Raw genomic sequence first — 20,833 nt, forward strand, 5'->3', positions numbered from 1 at the left:
AAATACTCCTCTCTCCTCAACCAGATATTGAACTATTACGCACTCTGTTTCAGAAGATCTATTCTTTAGTCTTCTAAAACAACAAAAAATCTTAAATTAAAAAAATAGGTTTTTTGGAATTGAACTTTAAGTAATAAAAAGCTAAATAATTTTTTTTTACAGAAAATCCCTTGTCAAGATACAGATTTTCATACACCGCAAAAAAATAGTACTCCAGCGTGTAGAAGGCCTAGGCGTAAAATAAAGTATTTTATGAAATTCTATGTAATTTTACACCCTGAAAAATTTAGCCCATCATTATGGGAAACGTACTTGACCAAAATGTCAAGCTCATATAGTACATCTGAGAATGAGTACACCTTTTATTTCAGAAAAAGGTGTAAATTTACCACCATTTCCGTCGTTACGCCACTTTTTCAGTCTCAATTCTACACCTTCATACTTAATACAATTTTTAACTGTGTAAGGAGAGCATGGACAAAGTTTCATTCAAATAAAAAAAATACAAAAAAGTCGATTTGCGAAATCGTAGAGAACCACTAAGCTGTAAAATTTCTGCTGCTCATATTTCAAAGAGTCCTTACTTCAGGCCGCAACCAATCGTGAGCTATTCGATCGCTGCTCACAGCTGATCAGAGTGAGCGAGAGAGAGAGAGAAAGAACGGAAGAGAGAGTATTTAGTAGCGATAGGTGCGGCAGTGACAAACGGCAGGAATTAATCAGAGTAGACTTGCGTCGCGTCTGATTTGTGCTCACGAGTGAAAGAGTGAATTTTCAGTTCAGTTTTTCTCAAATTACTTCTTTCGAACTTTAACTGTTAAAAAATGAAAATCTGGAAGGAGTAAAATTGGAAGTTTTTAAAATTATCACTTTTACGCCATTGTAAAAACTATTTGGACCTTGTACGAAACCACGAAATCAAATGAACTTTTTGACATCCTAACCAATGTTGTTACATTATTTCCGTGCAATCCAATCAACCGTTCAACCGCCCTTCATTTACTCATTAACGTTTTGTCAGTATGCACATTGCATATTAATTAACTAGCAGAAGGTTTAAACTACGTGTGTACTTGTTCCATCAAGTGTGCGTTTGATGTCGTGTTGCACCGATGCACTAGACATTGAAATAACAAAAAGGCTGTAATGAGTAAACAAACCTGAAGATATGTTGTAATCGCCGCACTTGGTAAGTGGTAAAGTGTTGCCAGTTGGCCATTTTTCGCCAAGGGGTTGACCATTTGTGAGGGTAGTATAGTAATACAAAAATGTAGACCGCTTTGGACTTCGTACTCATTAAACAGGTCGACATGCAAATTGGGTACTTGAGTGTCATCAGTTAGCCTCAAATGGAGATCGATTGCCTCCCGTCCAGGTGAGGTTATGTAAACTGATGGCTCTGCGTATTAGTGCGCACGATAATCGCCCTCGATGGACATATAATATCGATGATGCTTGGATTTGATTGATGTTCGTTGATGGATATTAGCCACAGAAGGCCACAAACCACATACTTTATCTACGTCGACGAGATTCAGTAGCCACGCGTTGGTTACCCTATATATCTCGCAAGTACAGGAAGCTTCGGCAACTGTAATGCCGCAGCCGCAAACGGTGCAGTCGTCTAACCAGTCATAAATTTGCTCAGGCAACACATAAATACCCTGATCACCCAGTTGTGGTTGGCGACCGCCGCAGCCGTAGACTGATTGTTGTCAACACCGACGTGGCTCGAGCGCGATGTAAAAGTAAGCCATAAAATTAGAAGTCGCAGACACTTTGCCACAAATCCAAACAAACCGCAATGGAATCTCTTCCGCGTACTTCTCCAAGTCGAGGCTTCCAAGTGAGGGGAGCTATTGATTTGCAGAAGTTCCTGCTGGTCGTCGCTCGACCGACCTGTTGAGCTACACGAGGAAACCAATAACAAGATCTTGATCTGACGTGACTTGACGGCTTGGATCACCGATTCACCAATAGGTACCGCAACAAGGTATGGGCTCCGTTGGTGGTTACCGGGGCACCCTGTGAAGGAGATTGTTTCAGGAATTTAGGTTTCTGGTCTTGGATTGAGTACCTACAGTTTTTTTCTTCTTCAAATTGTGGCTGCCATTTGGAGCGTCCTCCTCTGCATTGTGAAGGGTGCAAACTACAAACACACACACTCACGAGTTTAAACTAATTTGGTACGAATAGCGGCGCAAACTTGAGTGGGTTTTGTGTACTAAATTGGCTCTAATTTTGAGCTGCTTGAAATTGAACGATGTGGTTTGAAGAAGCGCCTCAGGTAGTCGGTGCCATGCTCTATTTTGTACAGGTGTGATGTGGTGTTGGTGAACGGTACCGAACTTTGGTTTTTCTTAAACAATTTAAAGGTTAACTTTGTCAGAGAAGACTGATTTGAAACTAGTTCAAATTAAAAATATATGCTTTTTATAATCGTATATAAAAACTAGAGAAAATGAAATAAAATCATCAATAAATCAGAAAAGGAGTAAAACAGATGCAAAAAAGACCAATAATTATACTAGTATGTAAATCATTTCTATGGCAGGTTGTTATTAAACGTTTTGCTTCAAAGAATGCAGTCACCAACACTCTCACACCATTATCAGTAGAGAGTTAGAAGCTGTGCACTGTTTGCAGTGTAATTCGAACTATCGATCGAGCAAGATGAAAACGTCGTTGTTGTAAGTTTCAAATAAAAATAATTTTACAAATATGTTACAAGAATTTTCTCACTGTTTAGGTTTCTGTTAGTGTGCTTCCAGTCATCTCTTGCTACCCAAATCGTCTACAAAAATCACTCATGTGTACCGTCCGCTTACTCCAAGATGTGCATCCTGGAGAATTTCCACTACGATGAGGAAGAAACGCACGTGATCCATAGCTTTCCCGCGAACCTTCATCACGTCCGAATCACCCGCGAGACTCGATCCATCAAAGGACCGGTAAGGACCTTCAATGTCAACGCCAAGTTACACACAATGCTTGGACGACCTGCAATTCTGGAAATGCAAGGACATGCCATGTGGCACCTTGAACTACCTCGAGCACTTCAACAGGGAATTTTCCAAAAATTATACATCCCGAACTTGACGGTAGAACCCGGGACGGACATCCCAAACTTGGTTTATTTGGATCTATCATACAATTACTTGAGGAACATTGCCAACGTAAGTGCTTTAATAAACTTGGAAGTGCTTCTCCTAGGCGAAAACTACATCAATAGCATAGAACCAACAACGTTCCAGAATCTCACCAAGCTGAGAATTCTAAACTTGGGTAACAACTACCTCACCAAGGTCGCTCTGAACATCTACCCGAAAAGCCTAACCGAGCTGAACCTATTCAGCTGCAAAATCAAATCCCTCAACTATCGCCATCTGTACCTCCCCTCGATGGAGGTGCTCAACATCGAGCAAAACAAGCTGACGTCGATCGACGGGCCAGCGTTGATGCTCGCCATGCCAAAGCTTAAAACGATACGAATCGGGTGGAACCTTTTCGAGCGGGAAGAACTGCAGGAAGCTCTCGAGCAGTTCCAGCGGCACAACATCAGCATCCGTGACGAAGCGGATGAGGCCGCTTGCTACTTCAACGAGCAGGTCGTCCAAGGAGTGTGCATTACGGACCACGAGCCACCGAGGGGTGTCATGCGGGAGATTCTGATGACCGTGGTGGTGATTGTGGTTGCGATTGCGTTGGGGGCGACGCTGCGGTGGGGGTTTGTTTCAATGAAGGGCGGTGAGTGAGATAAGACGAGTGCTTGTTTTGTGAATTTATGGAAAATAAACAATGATTTTCATGGAAATGAAATGTGAGTTAAGATTACATTCCTAGAATGAGTATCATAGACCTAAATAAGTTCAAGCCCAATTTCGTTTGTTTTATTTTTCTTATATTATGAGTGAGCAACTTCATGTTTTCCTTGTTTAATTTTTGGTATTTTAATTTGCGTTTATTTTGTTTAGAATTTGTTTGTTTCTGATAGTATTTGACTTATTCCAGCATCTCATATTAATACCTATTGCCTTTTTAGTTTATATTTTTTATATTTTTACAATGATTTTTTTTTGCCTTTTTGCATGGACTGTTACAGTAGAGTCTAGTATTTTTGAAGACCAGAAGTCGTTGTTTAAGGTGATGTTTCTTAGTCTCTTACAGCCGGAGTCGAAGTCGTTTAATTTTTAGGAGCCGAACAAGATATCCGAATCCGCCGTCCTATTATTTGTTAGTGAGTACAAAACAAACCAAAAATAGCAAGCACTGTTTTCACTGGTAATTTCAAAAGGCTGAAGTAGGTGTGAACCTTGCTTACAGGGCCCAAAACAGGTTCCGTAAACCGGGGTGACATTGATAGAATTTTAATTTATTTTTGGAATGTTTTCCAACTGTTAACGTTTTTCTCAAGATTATTATTTTTAAAACATGTACTGGGTTAGGCCACACAAAGTCCATACATTATTTTTGAAAAAAAGTTTTTCCAATAGTGTTTAAAAAATTAGTTGGGATGAGAATTCTTATTTTGAATTCCTGGGTGACTTTGATATTCAAAGTTTTTCTTGTTAAAATCAGATTTAAGATGTTCAAACTAAGGTTGCTGATACATTTTTTTAAAAAAGAAAACATTTTTTTATAATAAGTTGAATAAATTTATAAGCTTTTTAATTTCATGTAAAATTGTTAAATCTCACAATTTTGGCCAGAATTCGTTCAAACTAGTTTTGTTTATAGAGCAGTTCTCTAGGATTTCGGTCATTCGATTTTTTTTGTATTTTTTAATCCGACTGAAACTTTTTTGATGCCTTCGGTATGCCCAAAGAAGCCATTTTGCATCATTAGTTTGTCCATATAATTTTCCATACAAATTCGGCAGCTGTCCATACAAAAATGATGTATGAAAATTCAAAAATCTGTATCTTTTGAAGGAATTTTTGATCGATTTGGTGTCTTCGGCAAAGTTGTAGGTATGGATACGGACTACACTGGAAAAAATAATACACGGTAAAAAAATTTGGTGATTTTTTATTTAACTTTTATCACTAAAACTTGATTTACAAAAAACACTATTTTTAATTTTTTATTTTTGATATGTTTTAGAAGGCATAAAATGCCAACTTTTCAGAAATTTCAGGTTGTGCAAAAATCACTGACCGAGTTATGAATTTTTAATCAATACTGATTTTTCAAAAATCGAAATTTTGGTCGTAAAATTTTCAACTTCATTTTTCGATGTAAAATCAAATTTGCAATCAAAAAGTACTTTACTGAAATTTTGATAAAGTGCACCGTTTTCAAGTTATAGCCATATTTAAGTGACTTTTTGAAAATAGTCGCAGTTTTCATTTTTAAATTAGTGCACATGTTTGCCCAGTTTTGAAAAAATATTTTGAAAAGCTGAGAAAATTCTCTATATTTTGCTTATTTGGACTTTGTTGATACGACCTTTAGTTGCTGAGATATTGCAATGCAAGGTTTAAAAACAGGAAAATTGATGTTTTCTAAGTTTCACCCAAACAACCCACCATTTTCTATCGTCAATATCTCAGCAACTAATGGTCCGATTTTCAATGTTAATATATGAAACATTTGTGAAATTTTCCGATCTCTTCGAAAAAAATATTTTTGGAATTTTCAAATCAAGACTAACATTTCACAAAGGCCAAACATTCAATATTACGCCCTTTTAAAATGTTTGTCTTGATTTGAAAATTCCAAAAATATTTTTTTCGAAAAGATCGGAAAATTTCACAATTGTTTCATATATTAACATTGAAAATCGGACCATTAGTTGCTGAGATATTGACGATAGAAAATGGTGGGTTGTTTGGGTGAAACTTAGAAAACATCAATTTTCCTGTTTTTAAACCTTTGCATTGCAATATCTCAGCAACTAAAGGTCGTATCAACATAGTCCGAAAAAGCAAAATATAGAGAATTTTCTCAGCTTTTCAAAAATATTTTTTTTAAAACTGGGCAAACATGTGCACTAATTTAAAAAAATGAAAAACTGCGACTATTTTCAAAAAAGTCACTTAAATATGGCTATAACTTGAAAACGGTGCACTTTATCAAAATTTTAGTAAAGTACTTTTTGATTGCAAATTTGATTTTACATCGAAAAATGAAGTTGAAAATTTTTACGACCAAAATTTCGATTTTTGAAAAATCAGTATTGATTAAAAATTCATAACTCGGTCAGTGATTTTTGCACAACCTGGAAATTTCTGAAAAGTTGGCATTTTATGTCTTCTAAAACATATCAAAAAATAAAAAAATAAAAATAGTGTTTTTTGTAAATCAAGTTTTAGTGATAAAGTTAAATAAAAAATCACCAAATTTTTTTACCGTGTATTATTTTTCCAGTGTAGTCCGTATCCATACCTACAACTTTGCCGAAGACACCAAATCGATCAAAAAATTCCTTCAAAAGATACAGATTTTTGAATTTTCATACATCATTTTTGTATGTACAGCTGCCGAATTTGTATGGAAAATTATATGGACAAACTAATGATGCAAAATGGCTTCTTTGGGCATACCGAAGGCACCAAAAAAGTTTCAGCCGGATTAAAAAATACAAAAATTAAAATTGAAGAAAAAAGACCGATTTCGTAGAGAATTGCTCTATAAAATTATCGATTTATATTGCATTTTAAACTGAATTCGAAACACGAATCAAAAGTTTTCATGCTTGATATGATTTTTTTTTCTACTGAAAATGCCTATAACCTTGGAAAAATTTTTTAAACTATGTTTCAAAAACACATAATATTTATTATTTACAAACTTATTTCACCTTCTCCTAGTGGAAAATTGTCCAAACAATTCGAAATAGCATTCCGTTTTCCGATTCCAAATCATGTTCATTGAGAAAATCATGACACTTTGAGAAGATTAAAATAATGCTAATCATCAACATTTTCTTAGTTATAGTTAACTAACTTTTTAAACCTTTCAAAATTTTATGAAAACTTCTTCTTGAAGTACTTTGAACGCTTCTCTACCTCTACCTTCTCTTTCATTTTCCGGAAAAATCTCAAACCTATCAACCAGTGTATCAAAGTCACCCCGTTTTACGGTACCCTTTGACCATTTTAGATGCTTTGACTTGCATTGAATATGTATTCAAATTCAAATTTCAAATGTTCATTAAAAATATTCTTTTGACGGACGTTTTTATTTCGGCCAAGTTACAATAAAAAAATGTAATTTCCTAAATATTTCGATAAAATACTAACATTTAAAATCGCTTTTGGAAATTTTGTTTTTGTTAAAGAGATTACAACATTATGATCAATTGATTTATGGGGGAAACATTTTTATTTTACCTTATTTATTTTAGCGTGACATACTTTATGGATGACGCTCAATCATGGTAACAAACAATCATCTGGGAATGAGTACATCTTTTATGTCGGCAAAAATGTGTAATTTTACATATGAAAATTTTTAAATTTACCGCTGTTCTGTTGTAATCCAACTTTTTCAGTCTAAATTGATATAATGTTATATTATAAAAGAGGTAATTCTTTATTTTTTTTCTGAAGAGGCGAATGCACAAACTGTGTAAAACCTCTATAATAAAAAAAGAGGTAATACTAATCCTTCCAATTTTACACTTTTCAAATCTACACAATTTTTCACTGTTTTCTTTATGGATGACGCCAGTTCATTTGAGTTTTATTAAAATAACCTTTAGATTTGCCATGTCACTTTATCAAAATAACACTAAATAAATTTTTGGTTGCAAATTCTGTTTTGAAGTACAAAAATGATTTCGACTTTTTTTTTTGAAAATGTTCAAATTCTTTTTAAAAGTAAAAATAAAAAAAAACAGTCTGTTAAATTTTATCCAGATACTCTATTTTGGGATAAAAAAGAGATTTTTTCCGTGTACCAATCATAACCAATATATGCATAACATTTTTGTATAGATTCGCCCTTATCTCGAATGAAGACTTGCAGAAAGCAACCAATAATTCATAATTATTATTTGAACTTTAGGAATCGATGGACAAGTGTAATTAAAAAAAACAATTTAGAGTAATTTAAATTAAAAAATAATTTAATTAATTAAAAGTTTAGTTAAGATTTTTGATAAAACTGTTTAGGCCGATGCAAATATTTTTAAAAGTTTTTGTCCCTCGGCTCTGGTCGGAGTGGGGGGGGTGCATAAAATAAAAAAAAATAGAAATATTAAAATAACATGCCATAGTTTCAACATTTGCAAGAAAAAAGTGTTTTAAAATGTATTTTACACTAGTACAGTTGATTTGCCTTAAAAGTTTCAAAAAATGTAAAATTTGACGAAAACAAAAATTTTAGCGAAAAAAAAACCTTAGCGATAGTAGACATCGAAAATTTTCAAAAATTCTAAGGATTTTTAAATCTACCCAAACATGCTAAAAATGATTCTAAACGCAGGGGAATTGATTTTAACTAATTGCAAAATATTGAAGTTTTTGAAAAAATATATTTTGCCCCCTGATTTTTCGGGCCAACATTGAAGGGGGGGGGGGGGGCACATAAACTTTAAATAAAATTTGTACCAGCCTTAAAAAAAAAAAAATCAGCTTATTTTAATAGGCCAATTTGGCAAATTTAATTTGTTACCTGTGGCCAATTCTTCCATTTATCATTTCTGAAAACATTGACAAAGTCAAATGTAACAATTCACAAAACGCATTACATCATGTAAAATATTAATGCAGAAAATAACATTCATCGTTTTATTTTAAAATTAATTGGAATTCTACTTTTTCCAGACTTTTTCAGAAACCACCGCCTCCACCGAAAACCTTAATTCTGAATTATCTAAATATAAAGTGATTTAAAAAAATCCAACTAGGGAAAATTCTCGTATGTTTGGCAGGTTAAGCACTCGCTCCTAACTCCATCCAATTTGCCGATTTGCACTATTTAAACAACTAATTTTGCAAAACTTTTGATAGAAACTTGCTTCTCACTTCTTATTGTGCTATTTATTACTCGATTTCAGTTGAAATCGCTTTTAATGAGCTGTAATTGAATATCAAAGTGCTGATATAGAAACATTAGAGGCACGCTGGAATTAGATGCTGTTCCCTTATTGGCAATTTTAAACACAGAAACTGAACAACAAATAAAAAAAAATACTTCAAAAATGGAAGTCCTCGAAAAAAAATCGAAGGTTCAACAATACTTATAACTTTTACGTTTTTTTTTAAATTGGCAAACGTATAGTTTTTGATACTTCGTTTCAACTGGAAATGGTAAAAAATTAAAGATAACTGAATTTAAAATTTCATTCCGTTTTTTCCCACTTATTTTAAGTAAAATGTTTGAAGAGAAATTTTTTGAAACTATTTTGTAATAATTCAAATTTTTGTGGATCATTTTTTTTGCGATTTCAGTATTTTCTTTATGTTTTTAAAGCGTTACTTTTTTTTTCAATTTTGGATTTTATTCGATATTTAAGTTTTCGGAAAACTGAAGATAAAACTTTATCTATAGAAGTTAATTTACCCATATACTTACAAAAAAAAAAGTTCAAGGGCAACATTTGGAAAAACTTCTACATGACCTATACATGTTAGGCTACCAAAATTTTCGTAATTAAAAGACGCAACTTTTGGTACCATAACATCTATAGGTCATCGCTGAAATTTTAAAGATATCGCAGTTTTAGTGAAAAAAGTCGTTTTTTCCCGTTTTCGTCATTTTCCCATTTTTGCGCGTGGCGCGTCGAAAAATCCAGTTTTTATTTTCCAAAAATCGTATCCACATCACCATTTTTTGATATTTTATGTGAAATTTTCCGAAGAATCCGATAAAAATATTTTCAGACATAGGCTTTTTGGTCCCGAGACCTTCAAAACAGCATTTTAAGTTTTCATACCTTTTTAAATGTTAAGATAGATTTTTGAAACTTCTTATTATTTTTCCCAAATAGCCAAACTAATCACCTTTCTTTTGCGTGTAGGACAGCTAAAATCGGATGAAATGGCGCGGAGATATGACTTTTTGAAAAAAGTGGTTTTTGCGAAAATCGACGAAAATTGCCATTTTTAGAACCACCCTAACACGGCGTATGGCCAAACAAAAAAATACGGGTCTAATTATTTCGGCCAAGGATCCTCCAGAAAAAATAGAGCTCGATCGGAGATTTTTTTCGAATCATGCTGTTTTCGTGAGGAATTGCTGTATATTTGAAATTACTTAATGAATTTTGTTAAACATTTAAAAATATTTACAAAAAACTAACTTAATCCACCTATGTGGTTGATGCCTTCCACTTTTTACCAACAATGGGTAATATGAAGGGTTTAGACACATATTTCAGCTATTTTTTTTAGGTCCAGAAAAATAAGTACACAGATATAACTTAAGTTGTCATAACTCGAGACAAGGTTGCCAGATTTTCAATTATTTGGACTCGTTGGAAAGGTCTCTTGATTACCTAACCAACGATGGGTCGGATGATGGTTCCGGACATCGTTTACATACATTTAAGTGAGATCCGGTTTCAATAAAGTACATAAATATCACTTAAGTGGTCATAACTCGAGACAGGGTTGCCAGATTTTCAATTATGTGGACTCGTTGGAAAGGTCTCTCGATTACCTAACCAATGAAGGGTCGCATGATGGTTCCGGACATCGTTTACATACATTTAAGTGAGATCCGGCTTCAATAAAGTACATAAATATCACTTAAGTGGTCATAACTCGAGGCAGGGATGCCAGATCTTCAATTATGTGGACTCGTTGGAAAGGTCTCTCGATTACTTAACCAATGATGTCGGATGATGTATCCGGACATCGTTTACATGCATTTAAGTGAGATCCGGCTTCAAAAAAGTACATAAATATCACTTAAGTGGTCATAACTCGAGACAGGGTTGCCAGATATTCGATGTTGTGGACTCGTTGGAAAGGTCTCTTGATTACCTAACCAACGATGGGTCGGATAATGGATCCGGACATCGTTTACATACATTTAAGTGAGATCCGGCATCAATAAAGTACATAAATATCACTTAAGTGGTCATAACTCGAGACAGGGTTGCCAGATTTTCAATTATGTGGACTCGTTGGAAAGGTCTCTTGATTACCTAACCAACCATGGGTCGGATGATGGTTCCGGACATCGTTTACATGCAATTAAGTGAGATCCGGCTTCAAAAAAGTACATAAATATCACTTAAGTGGTCATAACTCGAGACAGGGTTACCAGATCTTCGATGTTGTGGACTTGTTGGAAAGGTCTCTTGATTACCTAACCAATGATGGGTTGGATGATGGATCCGGACATCGTTTACATGCATATAATTGAGATCCGGATATATGTGAAAACACATTTTTATACATAACTTTTGAACTACTTATCGAAACTTCAAACAATTCAATAGCGATGTATGGGACCCTAAACCAAGTCGAATGCAACTGGTTCGATCAAAATCGGTTCAGCCAGTGCTGAGAAAACTTGGCAAGATTTTTGAACACATACATACATACACACACACATACACACACACACACACACACAGACATTTGTTCAGTATTCGATTCTGATTCGATATGTATATATGAAGGTGGGTCTTCGAGCTTTTAATAAAAAGTTCATTTTTAGAGCAGGATTATAGCCTTACCTCAGTGAGGAAGGCAAAAACATTGCCAAACTCAAGTTGGAATCTGTTTTCAAATATTCAATCTATATGACAAATTGAAATATATTCATAACTCTTAGCGTGGCATTAGGCTCCAATTTAATTTTAGTTTTTCATTAACTTTACCTCTTGTTGATTAACAAAAATTAATAGAGATCATTTGATTCATAAAAAATATTATGAAAATCTGTGTCAACTGCATCCAATATTTATTGAGATTTCGAACGTCTTAAACAGCTTATCCATAATCAAACATATTGAAATAGTGAAAAGAACCATAAATTTGATGTAAGTCACTGAAGCAGAATTGAGTGAATTTAAAAATATCAAAAAATTATTCAAGAGTAAAAAATAATTATTAACAAGCATGCTTGGACTTTTCCCGACTTTTTGGCGGATTTTGGCGAGTTCCCTACTTTTTCCCGACTTTCCCGATTTCCCGACTTGAGTGGCCACCCTGTCAGTTAAAATCATTTAACTTATTACAATAATCCATAACAGCGAGTAAAAACTTTTAAAAATGTATTTTAATTTGATTTTATAAATCTGCATTATTTGATTCAGCTTTAAACTAAAAGCTTTTTGTAGCAAAAATATTTCGAAATGATGGAAAACTTCGTATATTCCTTCAATCTATCAATTTGTCTTCATTACCATCGACAAACTGTTAAAAAAAAACCGCCACTCATAAAAACGTTAATCTCTTCTTTTCTCCTCCCTGCTCAAGGGCACACTCACACACTCACCTTTCTCCGTACCCTTGAAAATGAGTGTGGCCCACTTAAAGGCTCAGTGTCTGGTTTTGCCTTCCTCACTGAGGTAAGGCTATAATCCTGCTCTAAAAATGAACTTTTTATTAAAAGCTCGAAGACCCACCTTCATTTATACATATCGACTCAAAATCGAAAACTGAACAAATGTCTGTGTGTGTGTATGTGTGTGTGTGTATGTATGTATGTGTTCAAAAATCTTGCCAAGTTTTCTCAGCACTGGCTGAACCGATTTTGTTCGAACCAGTTTCATTCGACTTTGTTTAGGGTCCCATACATCGCTATTGAATTGTTTGAAGTTTCGATAAGTAGTTCAAAAGTTATGTATAAAAATGTGATTTCACATATATCCGGATCTCAATTATATGCATGTAAACGATGTCCGGATCCATCATCCAACCCATCGTTGGTTAGGTAATCGAGAGACCTTTCCAACGAGTCCACAACATTGAAGATCTGGCAACCCTGTCTCGAGTTATAACCACTTAAGTGATATTTATGTACTTTTTTGAAGCCGGATCTCACTTAAATGTATGTAAACGATGTTCGGATCCATCATCCGACCCATCGTTGGTTAGGTAATCGAGAGACCTTTCCAACGAGTCCACAATATCGAAGATCTGGCAACCCTGTCTCGAGTTATGACCACTTAAGTGATATTTATGTACTTTTTTGAAGCCGGATCTCACTTAAATGCATGTAAACGATGTCCGGATCCATCATCCGATCCATCATTGGTAAGGTAATCAAAAGACCTTTCCAACAAGTCCACAACATCGAAGATCTGGCAACCCTGTCTCAAGTTATGACTACTTAAGTGATATTTATGTACTTTTTTGAAGCCGGATCTCACTTAAATGCATGTAAACGATGTTTGGATCCATCATTCGACCCATCATTGGTTAGGTAATCAAAAGACCTTTCCAACAAGTCCACAACATCGAAGATCTGGCAACCCTGTCTCGAGTTATGACCACTTAAGTGATATTTATGTACTTTTTTGAAGCCGGATCTCACTTAAATGCATGGAAACGATGTCCGGATCCATCATCCGACCCATCATTGGTTAGGTAATCAAAAGACCTTTCCAACAAGTCCACAACATCGAAGATCTGGCAACCCTGTCTCGAGTTATGACCACTTAAGTGATATTTATGTACTTTTTTGAAGCCGGATCTCACTTAAATGCATGGAAACGATGTTCGGATCCATCATCCGGCCCATCGTTGGTTAGGTAATCAAAAGACCTTTCCAACGAGTCCACATAATTGAAAATATGGCAACCCTGTCTCGAGTTATGACAAATTAAGTTATATCTGTGTACTTATTTTTCTGGACCTAAAAAAATAGCTGAAATATGTGTCCAAACCACTCATATTACTCATTGTTGGTAAAAAGTGAGGAAGGCATCAACCACATAGGTGGATTAAGTTAGTTTTTTTATAGTTGTTGTTGCTCTCTTCAAGTTCGCGCCTTTCGGCAGCAGAAACAGAAAGCGAAATTAAATTAAGTCACTCGGTGGCAAGCGACGAACCCCCCACCAATCCGACCGCTCGACACTCATTAAACAATTTTCGCTTTCGCTAATTGGTAATCGCGCGCGCTCTCAAATGTGCGGCAGCGGCAATAAATGAACGCGTATTCGTCATTAATTCGGCGAGGTGTTGATTGTTTGTTTGTTGGGGATAAGTTTTTTTTTCCACTTTTTCCACAGAAACACATTCGATGTGTTTACTTACAAAAAGCTCTGCCATAAAAGCTCCGTTTTAGCCGGAGTTGCAATTACCTGAAAAGAGAGGAAAAAGGAGAAAATTGGGGTTATTAACAAAAGCACTGTATTTTGTTCAGGATCAAACAATTATTTTGGCGGACACCACATCGAAACGATTTTTGGCGTTTCAATGGATCGTGAGTGTGCGATTTAGCGAAAGTTGAACCAATTTCGCGCGATGAGTTGGACTTGTTTGCTGATGGATTAAATCAAACAGCACTTTTCGGATGCATGATGAATTATTTGAAATTGAGACTAATGGTTGGCATTAGTTGGTGTATTTGAGATGTTTTAGTTGGCGAGTTGTAAGGCTAAATCAATCTTGGATAAATGCCAAATTGGCACGAAAGACGTTTGGTTTTAGACAATTACATTGCTGATAAATTTATATCAAAATTATTTTATTTTAATTTGATTTGATGTTAGGTATTTGAATTTTTATACTTTTAGGGTACAATTAAAGAAAATTTTATGTTATGTTTAGCTAACTAAAAAAAAAATTATAGAAATAATCCTTGATAACACTTCCTTGGTACATAAATATTTGTTCTGAAAAAAGCTTAAATAGTTTAATCCTTAAAAATTGTTTTCAATACAATTTCAAATAATCTATATTGTGCCTTTAGAACGTGCCTAGACTGGCAGAATCCCTTCACTTTTCATAAATCAAAGCGTGAAATGTCACTGCATTCCATTTTTTATTCTGAGGCACAAGACACACTGCCTAATGACTGCCTCTATGCAAATTACGTCAACACCCTACAAATAGTATACACAAACATTTCTTTCGTCACGCTACCAGAAGGATACACACACAACCTCCTTGCATTGATTAGACCTCGTAGAATTATTAAGACCCTTCACCCATCCGCTACTGGCCCAGTTTTCTGCCATAACTCAACTCTCACTCATAAAACCCATTCAATGTTTGCCCCCATTCTTAATGGCTACCCCCTCGAAGTGTGGTCAACTTGGAGGTTATTGGTTCATTCATGCACCTATCATTAATTTCCCTCCAATACACATGCGCAAGCAAACACGCTTCTGATCTAATGCATGCAACTCAAGGGTTGAGCTTTTTTTTTTGCTGTTGCAAAAGAACAACAACAAAAAAGGTGGTCAAGAACGCCAAGGTCTTCCCCTCATGATTTCAGTGAGTCGTTGGATCGGAAACCAATTCACCTTTTTGCGTGAAAATTGGTTCGGTGGCCCTGCACCGGACGGTGATTTTTGCCTAATTATGCGATGTCCGGTTCTTGGTGCACTTATTTGCAAAAAAACGCGAAAAAAGAATCGGCGAACGAATTGCATTCAAGATAGCTGAAAAGAGTTGGGGCAAAATAGACCCAGCTGTGGCAAAAATTTCTGGATATTTAGCTAAGTCACATTTTTATGAAACTATCAAGGATAATTTTGAAAGATACCAAAATTTACAACATCAAAGTATCAAATGGTGTCCATTTCACCCCACCGATTCCACACCCCTTTCTGAACCGGTTCGCTCTATCGGACGGAAGTGTCGAAGCGTGCTCGTCGAAGAACTTGATTGGAGTGCCCTTTTGGCGTCTTGGAGACGGAATGGAATCGGCTGAATCCGGATTGGGACGCGGAGAGGGTACTGTCATTTGCAATGCTGGCTACTCTCAATGCATGCATGCAGTCTGTGGCGCCCAGCAATAAGACTCTCGATGAGGTAAAATAAAAAAAAAGGTTGCATAAATTATCTATAGTGTTTGCACAAAACTTTCCCCTTTTTTTCGTGTAGAGTGGCGTCTGATGAAGTGCTTGTACTTTAAGGGGTTATACATACATGTATACATACATACATGTAAATCGGCTTAAATGTCAGAGGTTGGTTTGAGCACACACTTAAACTTTTTTCAAAATCTGTTTTGAGGGCATTAAAATATACATTTTCATCTTCTAACAAAACAAATTTGAAGACATTTGGTTGTATCATTGCCGAGATATAGCTATTTGAAGTTACACCCAAAGTTAAAGAACGAGGGGATAGTCCTCACGAAAAGAAACGTGAGGAAAGTGCTATATTGCGAGAGTATAGTCCTCTCGCGTGTTCATTCGTTCATTGGAACAGTTCATCCTATGAGTGGCTTATATGGACAAACGACCGCCATTTAGTCACCGAACCATGGTGGCCAATACGGCAAAGGCACGGTTCAATATGCCGAAGGTCTTGGGATCGAGTCTCGGTACCGGTACTTTTTTTTTTTGATAGATGAACTTTTTTGGAAAATGAACCATGAATAAAGTACTCTCGGTAATTTCGGGATTTATCCTCTCCGTCCGCACACAGTACCATTTTACTACCGAATCGTATGCCGATGCCCAGTTCTGGGTGTAGCAGTTTCAAAAAACGGGTGCCACGATATCTCAACATTGCTTCGACCAAATCGGCTCAAAATGTTGGTGAAGACTCGTTAAACCGGTCCCGTGTGCATGACGAAGGTTGATTTTAAAAAAGTTTATTTTTAAAAAAGATAAAAATATTTTTCTGCTTTACATATAAAAAATCGCCAGTTTTTGATTTTTGTATTTTTTGATAATTCAAAATTTCAAAATCGGGCTTCGTCATGCACACGAGATATGTCTTGAGAATCTTTACCCAAAATTTCAGCCAATTTGGTCCGTCCCATCTCGAGATATCGTGGCACCCGTAAATCAACTTGGTGTTCAGATAAAAACGCTCAGAAAGTTAGAAAGTTGGTTTTGCGCATGGCAAAATTCTGAGCCTAAATCGGCTCTAACTCAGTTAAATCATGAAATATCTTCATGGAAATTTCAGGAGTGATTGAAAATCATCTTTTAAGTGGGTTTAATAAATTTTCTGTAAATTGAAATTTTGTGATTTTCTACATGTATGTAACCCCTTAACTCGAAATTGTTTGATTGTTTTGATATTAAGCGATATTTCTAAAAAAATGTTAAAAATTAGCACAAAGACAACAACAAATTTTTGGGGTTTTTTTTAAATACAATATAACAAAAATTTAAAAATGCTGAACAATTTTGAAAAACTTATTTATTGCATTGAAAATCATTTTGTTAAGAATAATCCTTCCCAAATTCAGTTTTTTTTGTTTTGTTTTTTGTATGTATTTGTTTGGCTTAAATCTTGTGGGGATATTCTCATTAATCTATATAGTCATTTTGCATTGTTAAATCTTTCTTACAGTTATTCGTACAAATTAGACAACTCATATAAAATTTGCATTTATTGAAAAATCTGTTACATAAAAACGAAGTGTGTTCTCTAATTCATTAGTGCCTTTCTGTTAGTACTAAATAAATTTGAACAAATATGTTTCGTAAAGTTTTTTTGTAAGTTTTAAGAGAAACGATTGCAGATCAAAATTCTGTTTGTTGAGATATAAGGTTTTTCGAGTACCACTCTAATATTGCTACTTTTATGGGGTGTTTCACGCGAACAAGTCAAAACAAAATATCTGGAAACAAAAAGTTTCACAAAGTTCTTTTTATTATTACAGTTGTGCATTTTTTGTAAACCCCGAAAATTCAATGAATTTTTGAAAATATTTTTTTCCTCGTGTCTGTGATAAGTGGTTTAAAGAGACATACTTCGGTACAAAATCGGGGTTAGGATATATGTATCTGTGAAAAAAACTGCTTCGATATTAAAGAAATTCTGGAAAAGCAAAATCTAATTTGCATTCGAAAAGTACTTAATTATTTTTTTGATAAAATACCGATTTCAAGAAACAATTACTTTTAGGTACATATTCTGGATTTTTTAAGTTAAAAAAATAATTCTTGAGATAGATGTACCTACAAAAACAATCGTTTTGAAAAGCAGAAAAAAAAATCCTTTAAATTTATTTTTGCAATTCCGTCGTGAAACTACTTACTTTTCCTGTCATTCTTGAACGGCGAAATAGCCTAGTTTTCTGTATCAAAAATAACAGAATCGAATAGCAACACTTTTCAAAATAAATGCTGAAAAGTTTTACTTTTCAGCACTCAAATGGGTGCTGAAAAGTTGAACTTTTCAGCACTTGTTTCGAAAAGTAATACTTTTCAACATTTTTTTGATTTAAACGATTTATTGACAAAAAAAATGAAAATTTGACATAAAATTTCACTCAGTGTGTGTTTTTTGTAATTGCAAAAAATGTTGTATGGAACTCGTTGCAAAACTTGATTTTTTCAGCACTCTTCGTATTTATCCAACTCGGTGAACCTCGTTGAATAAATGTACGACTCGTGCTGAAAAAATCATTTTTTTGCAATTTGTTGCATAAACTACTATTGTGAAACTTTAAAATTCGAGTAATCAGTTTCTGAGATAAAGCCTCACATCAATACGATTCGAAAAAAAAAGATTTTTTCTATGTTTCACCTAATTACCTGTAATTTTCAATTTTTTGTCCAGACATATGACATTGATTTTTATATTGACAAGTACAAATTTTTCTGGACGAACAAATAATAGTGAAATGATTTAAAATTCATGTTTCCTTATGATTTGTGATGGTTAAATAAAGATTATATTTTCCATAACACAATTACAAATAACAAAGGATCATTGGGTACACCAATATCAAATCAATAGCAGTAATGAAAGCAACACGCGAAAATTCGCAAACTTTCTACAAAATCACTGCCAATCACTCGCTGTGACGCAAATGAATCGCACACAAAACAACCCTCCATTCGGACTAACGTAATTTCACACAACTCTTCTGAGGCAAAACCCCGAAACCAAATATGCAATTACACCTCATTTGTGTTTGCTAGCCGGTGGCGTACAAATCGAAAAATTCCTGCCAAAAATCATCGCAGCATGATTCACGCACGCGCGCGGGCGCCGATCTGACCTTGCCCGTCACCACTTCCACGATGTTGAAGCTTTCCCTTGCGCGGTCGATGAAAATCAATCAACTGCAGCAGCAAGCAGAAGAGTGAAATATGCTAAACGCAAAACCAATCGATTAATGAGCGTGTGCGCACGCGGATTGTCCGCCGCCGCCGAGGAGGAGGTCTTTCGTTTTTGCAGCACTGCAACAATTGGCGAAATCTTTGGGAAATCAGGTGCTTTTTGGAAATTTACCAAAAAGCCAAACAATTGCACTCCACTTTGAAGGTAGAGAATAGAATTAAAAAAATAACATTAATTTTTTATTTCTTAAAAATACAAAAAGGAAAAAACAACTTTTTAAATTTGTTTTATGTTATAAAGTTTTTTTATAGAGAATCTAATCTTACAGGTAAATCCTCCACAAAAAGGGGCAAAAGTTTCGCTTTCATTCACTTTGGCTAGGCGCTTGCAATTTCAGTTCAAAGTCTTTGATTGACCCCGATTTGCGTGTGTTTGGAATTGTTGAGTTGTTGAACATCTGACAAGCTGAATGGAAAATGCAGCCTGGCAAACTCTTCACTGTTTCTTCTTCCTTCATTAGAAAAACCAACAAACTGTGGGTGGTGTGAAGAGGGGGAGGGGAGGCTGGGAAATCGCGGGCGCGCTTCATATTCCGCTGTTCGATTGCATAAAAACAAATCAAAGCGCGAAGAAAGAGGCAATGCGTTTGCAGTTTGAGTGTTGATTTTGTAAAACCAACACAAGCCAGTCCGATGAAGTGCAGTGTGTGTGCACAAGGAGCATGAAAATGAAAACAAATTCGAAAACAAAAGTGATGGGCAAATGATTTCAGACAGCCTTTTTATTGAGAACTAATAGATGTGTTAAAAGATGACTGCGCAATTAATTCATCAGTTTTCTGTTGTATATATTTGAAGTTTATCAACTTTTCTTGTATTCAACTCAGTTCAATTAGTGTTATAGTTTATCAGCTTTGCTACAGGATATTGCATTTGCAACATAGAAATTTGGAAAACCTATTCGTGTAGACACTGTTTGGAAGTCTTTGCAGGGATGAAAACATGAAAAAAATGTAAAATCTTGATGTTGAATATACGTACCCAACATCAAGATTTTACATTTTTTTCATGTTTTTGTATTATCCTTTCATGTATTTCAAGGATTTGCTACATATTTTTTTATGATATTGATTTTTTTTGTGTTCCAAATACAGCGTGCTTGAATTTTTATCAGTATTTTTTTTTTCAATTTATACAGCCGCAGATAGCAAAAATAACCAAACTTGACAAGTTAATAACTGTTTTAAGAAAATACATGAAAATAAAAAAAAATGATTTCATGAAGATCAAGTCTCTCTATTTCCTTTATACTTACAGCAAAAATCAAACGGCATTAAATAACAAAACAAAAATTTGAATATTCAAAATTCAAGCTTAACATTTTTGTTTCCTTCAAATTAAAATGTTCGAATCCGGAAAAAAAATCTTATCACTACAGAAATATACTAAATTTAACAAACTCTTAATGGGAACATAAGATTTACAGAAACCACAACATGAAATTTTAATATTTAAGCTTTTTAAGGCAATTGCAAATTTTAAAAATAATTATTGACAAAAAATGACATTTTCGTTAAAGAAAATGTGCAAAGTCGATTGTAATTAATTCGGACTACTTCGTATAATGCTTATTTTAATAATTTAAATCAAATAAGGCTATTGTAATTACGATTTTTCAGAACTCAGGTCGGTACAAAAAGTGAAAGTAAAAACGTAACGTAAAAC

The 20,833-nt window shown here is 34.7% G+C and overlaps 2 protein-coding genes across 7 annotated transcripts in view; one reads left to right on the forward strand and one right to left on the reverse strand.

Moving 5' to 3' along the window:
• The window catches only part of LOC6037080 (cGMP-dependent protein kinase, isozyme 2 forms cD4/T1/T3A/T3B), a 289,426-nt gene that overhangs the window by 43,834 nt on the left and 224,759 nt on the right, over window positions 1-20,833 (reverse strand). The window lies entirely within an intron of this gene.
• LOC6037078 (osteomodulin) lies at window positions 2,640-3,814 on the forward strand. Its single transcript, XM_001846981.2, has 2 exons — window positions 2,640-2,690; window positions 2,750-3,814. The coding sequence occupies exons 1-2, from the start codon at window positions 2,674-2,676 to the stop codon at window positions 3,753-3,755; spliced, it is 1,023 nt and encodes a 340-aa protein (XP_001847033.2). The 5' UTR covers window positions 2,640-2,673; the 3' UTR covers window positions 3,756-3,814.

This window comes from Culex quinquefasciatus, chromosome 2 (assembly GCF_015732765.1).
Source record: "Culex quinquefasciatus strain JHB chromosome 2, VPISU_Cqui_1.0_pri_paternal, whole genome shotgun sequence".
NCBI classification, from domain to species: domain Eukaryota; kingdom Metazoa; phylum Arthropoda; class Insecta; order Diptera; family Culicidae; genus Culex; species Culex quinquefasciatus.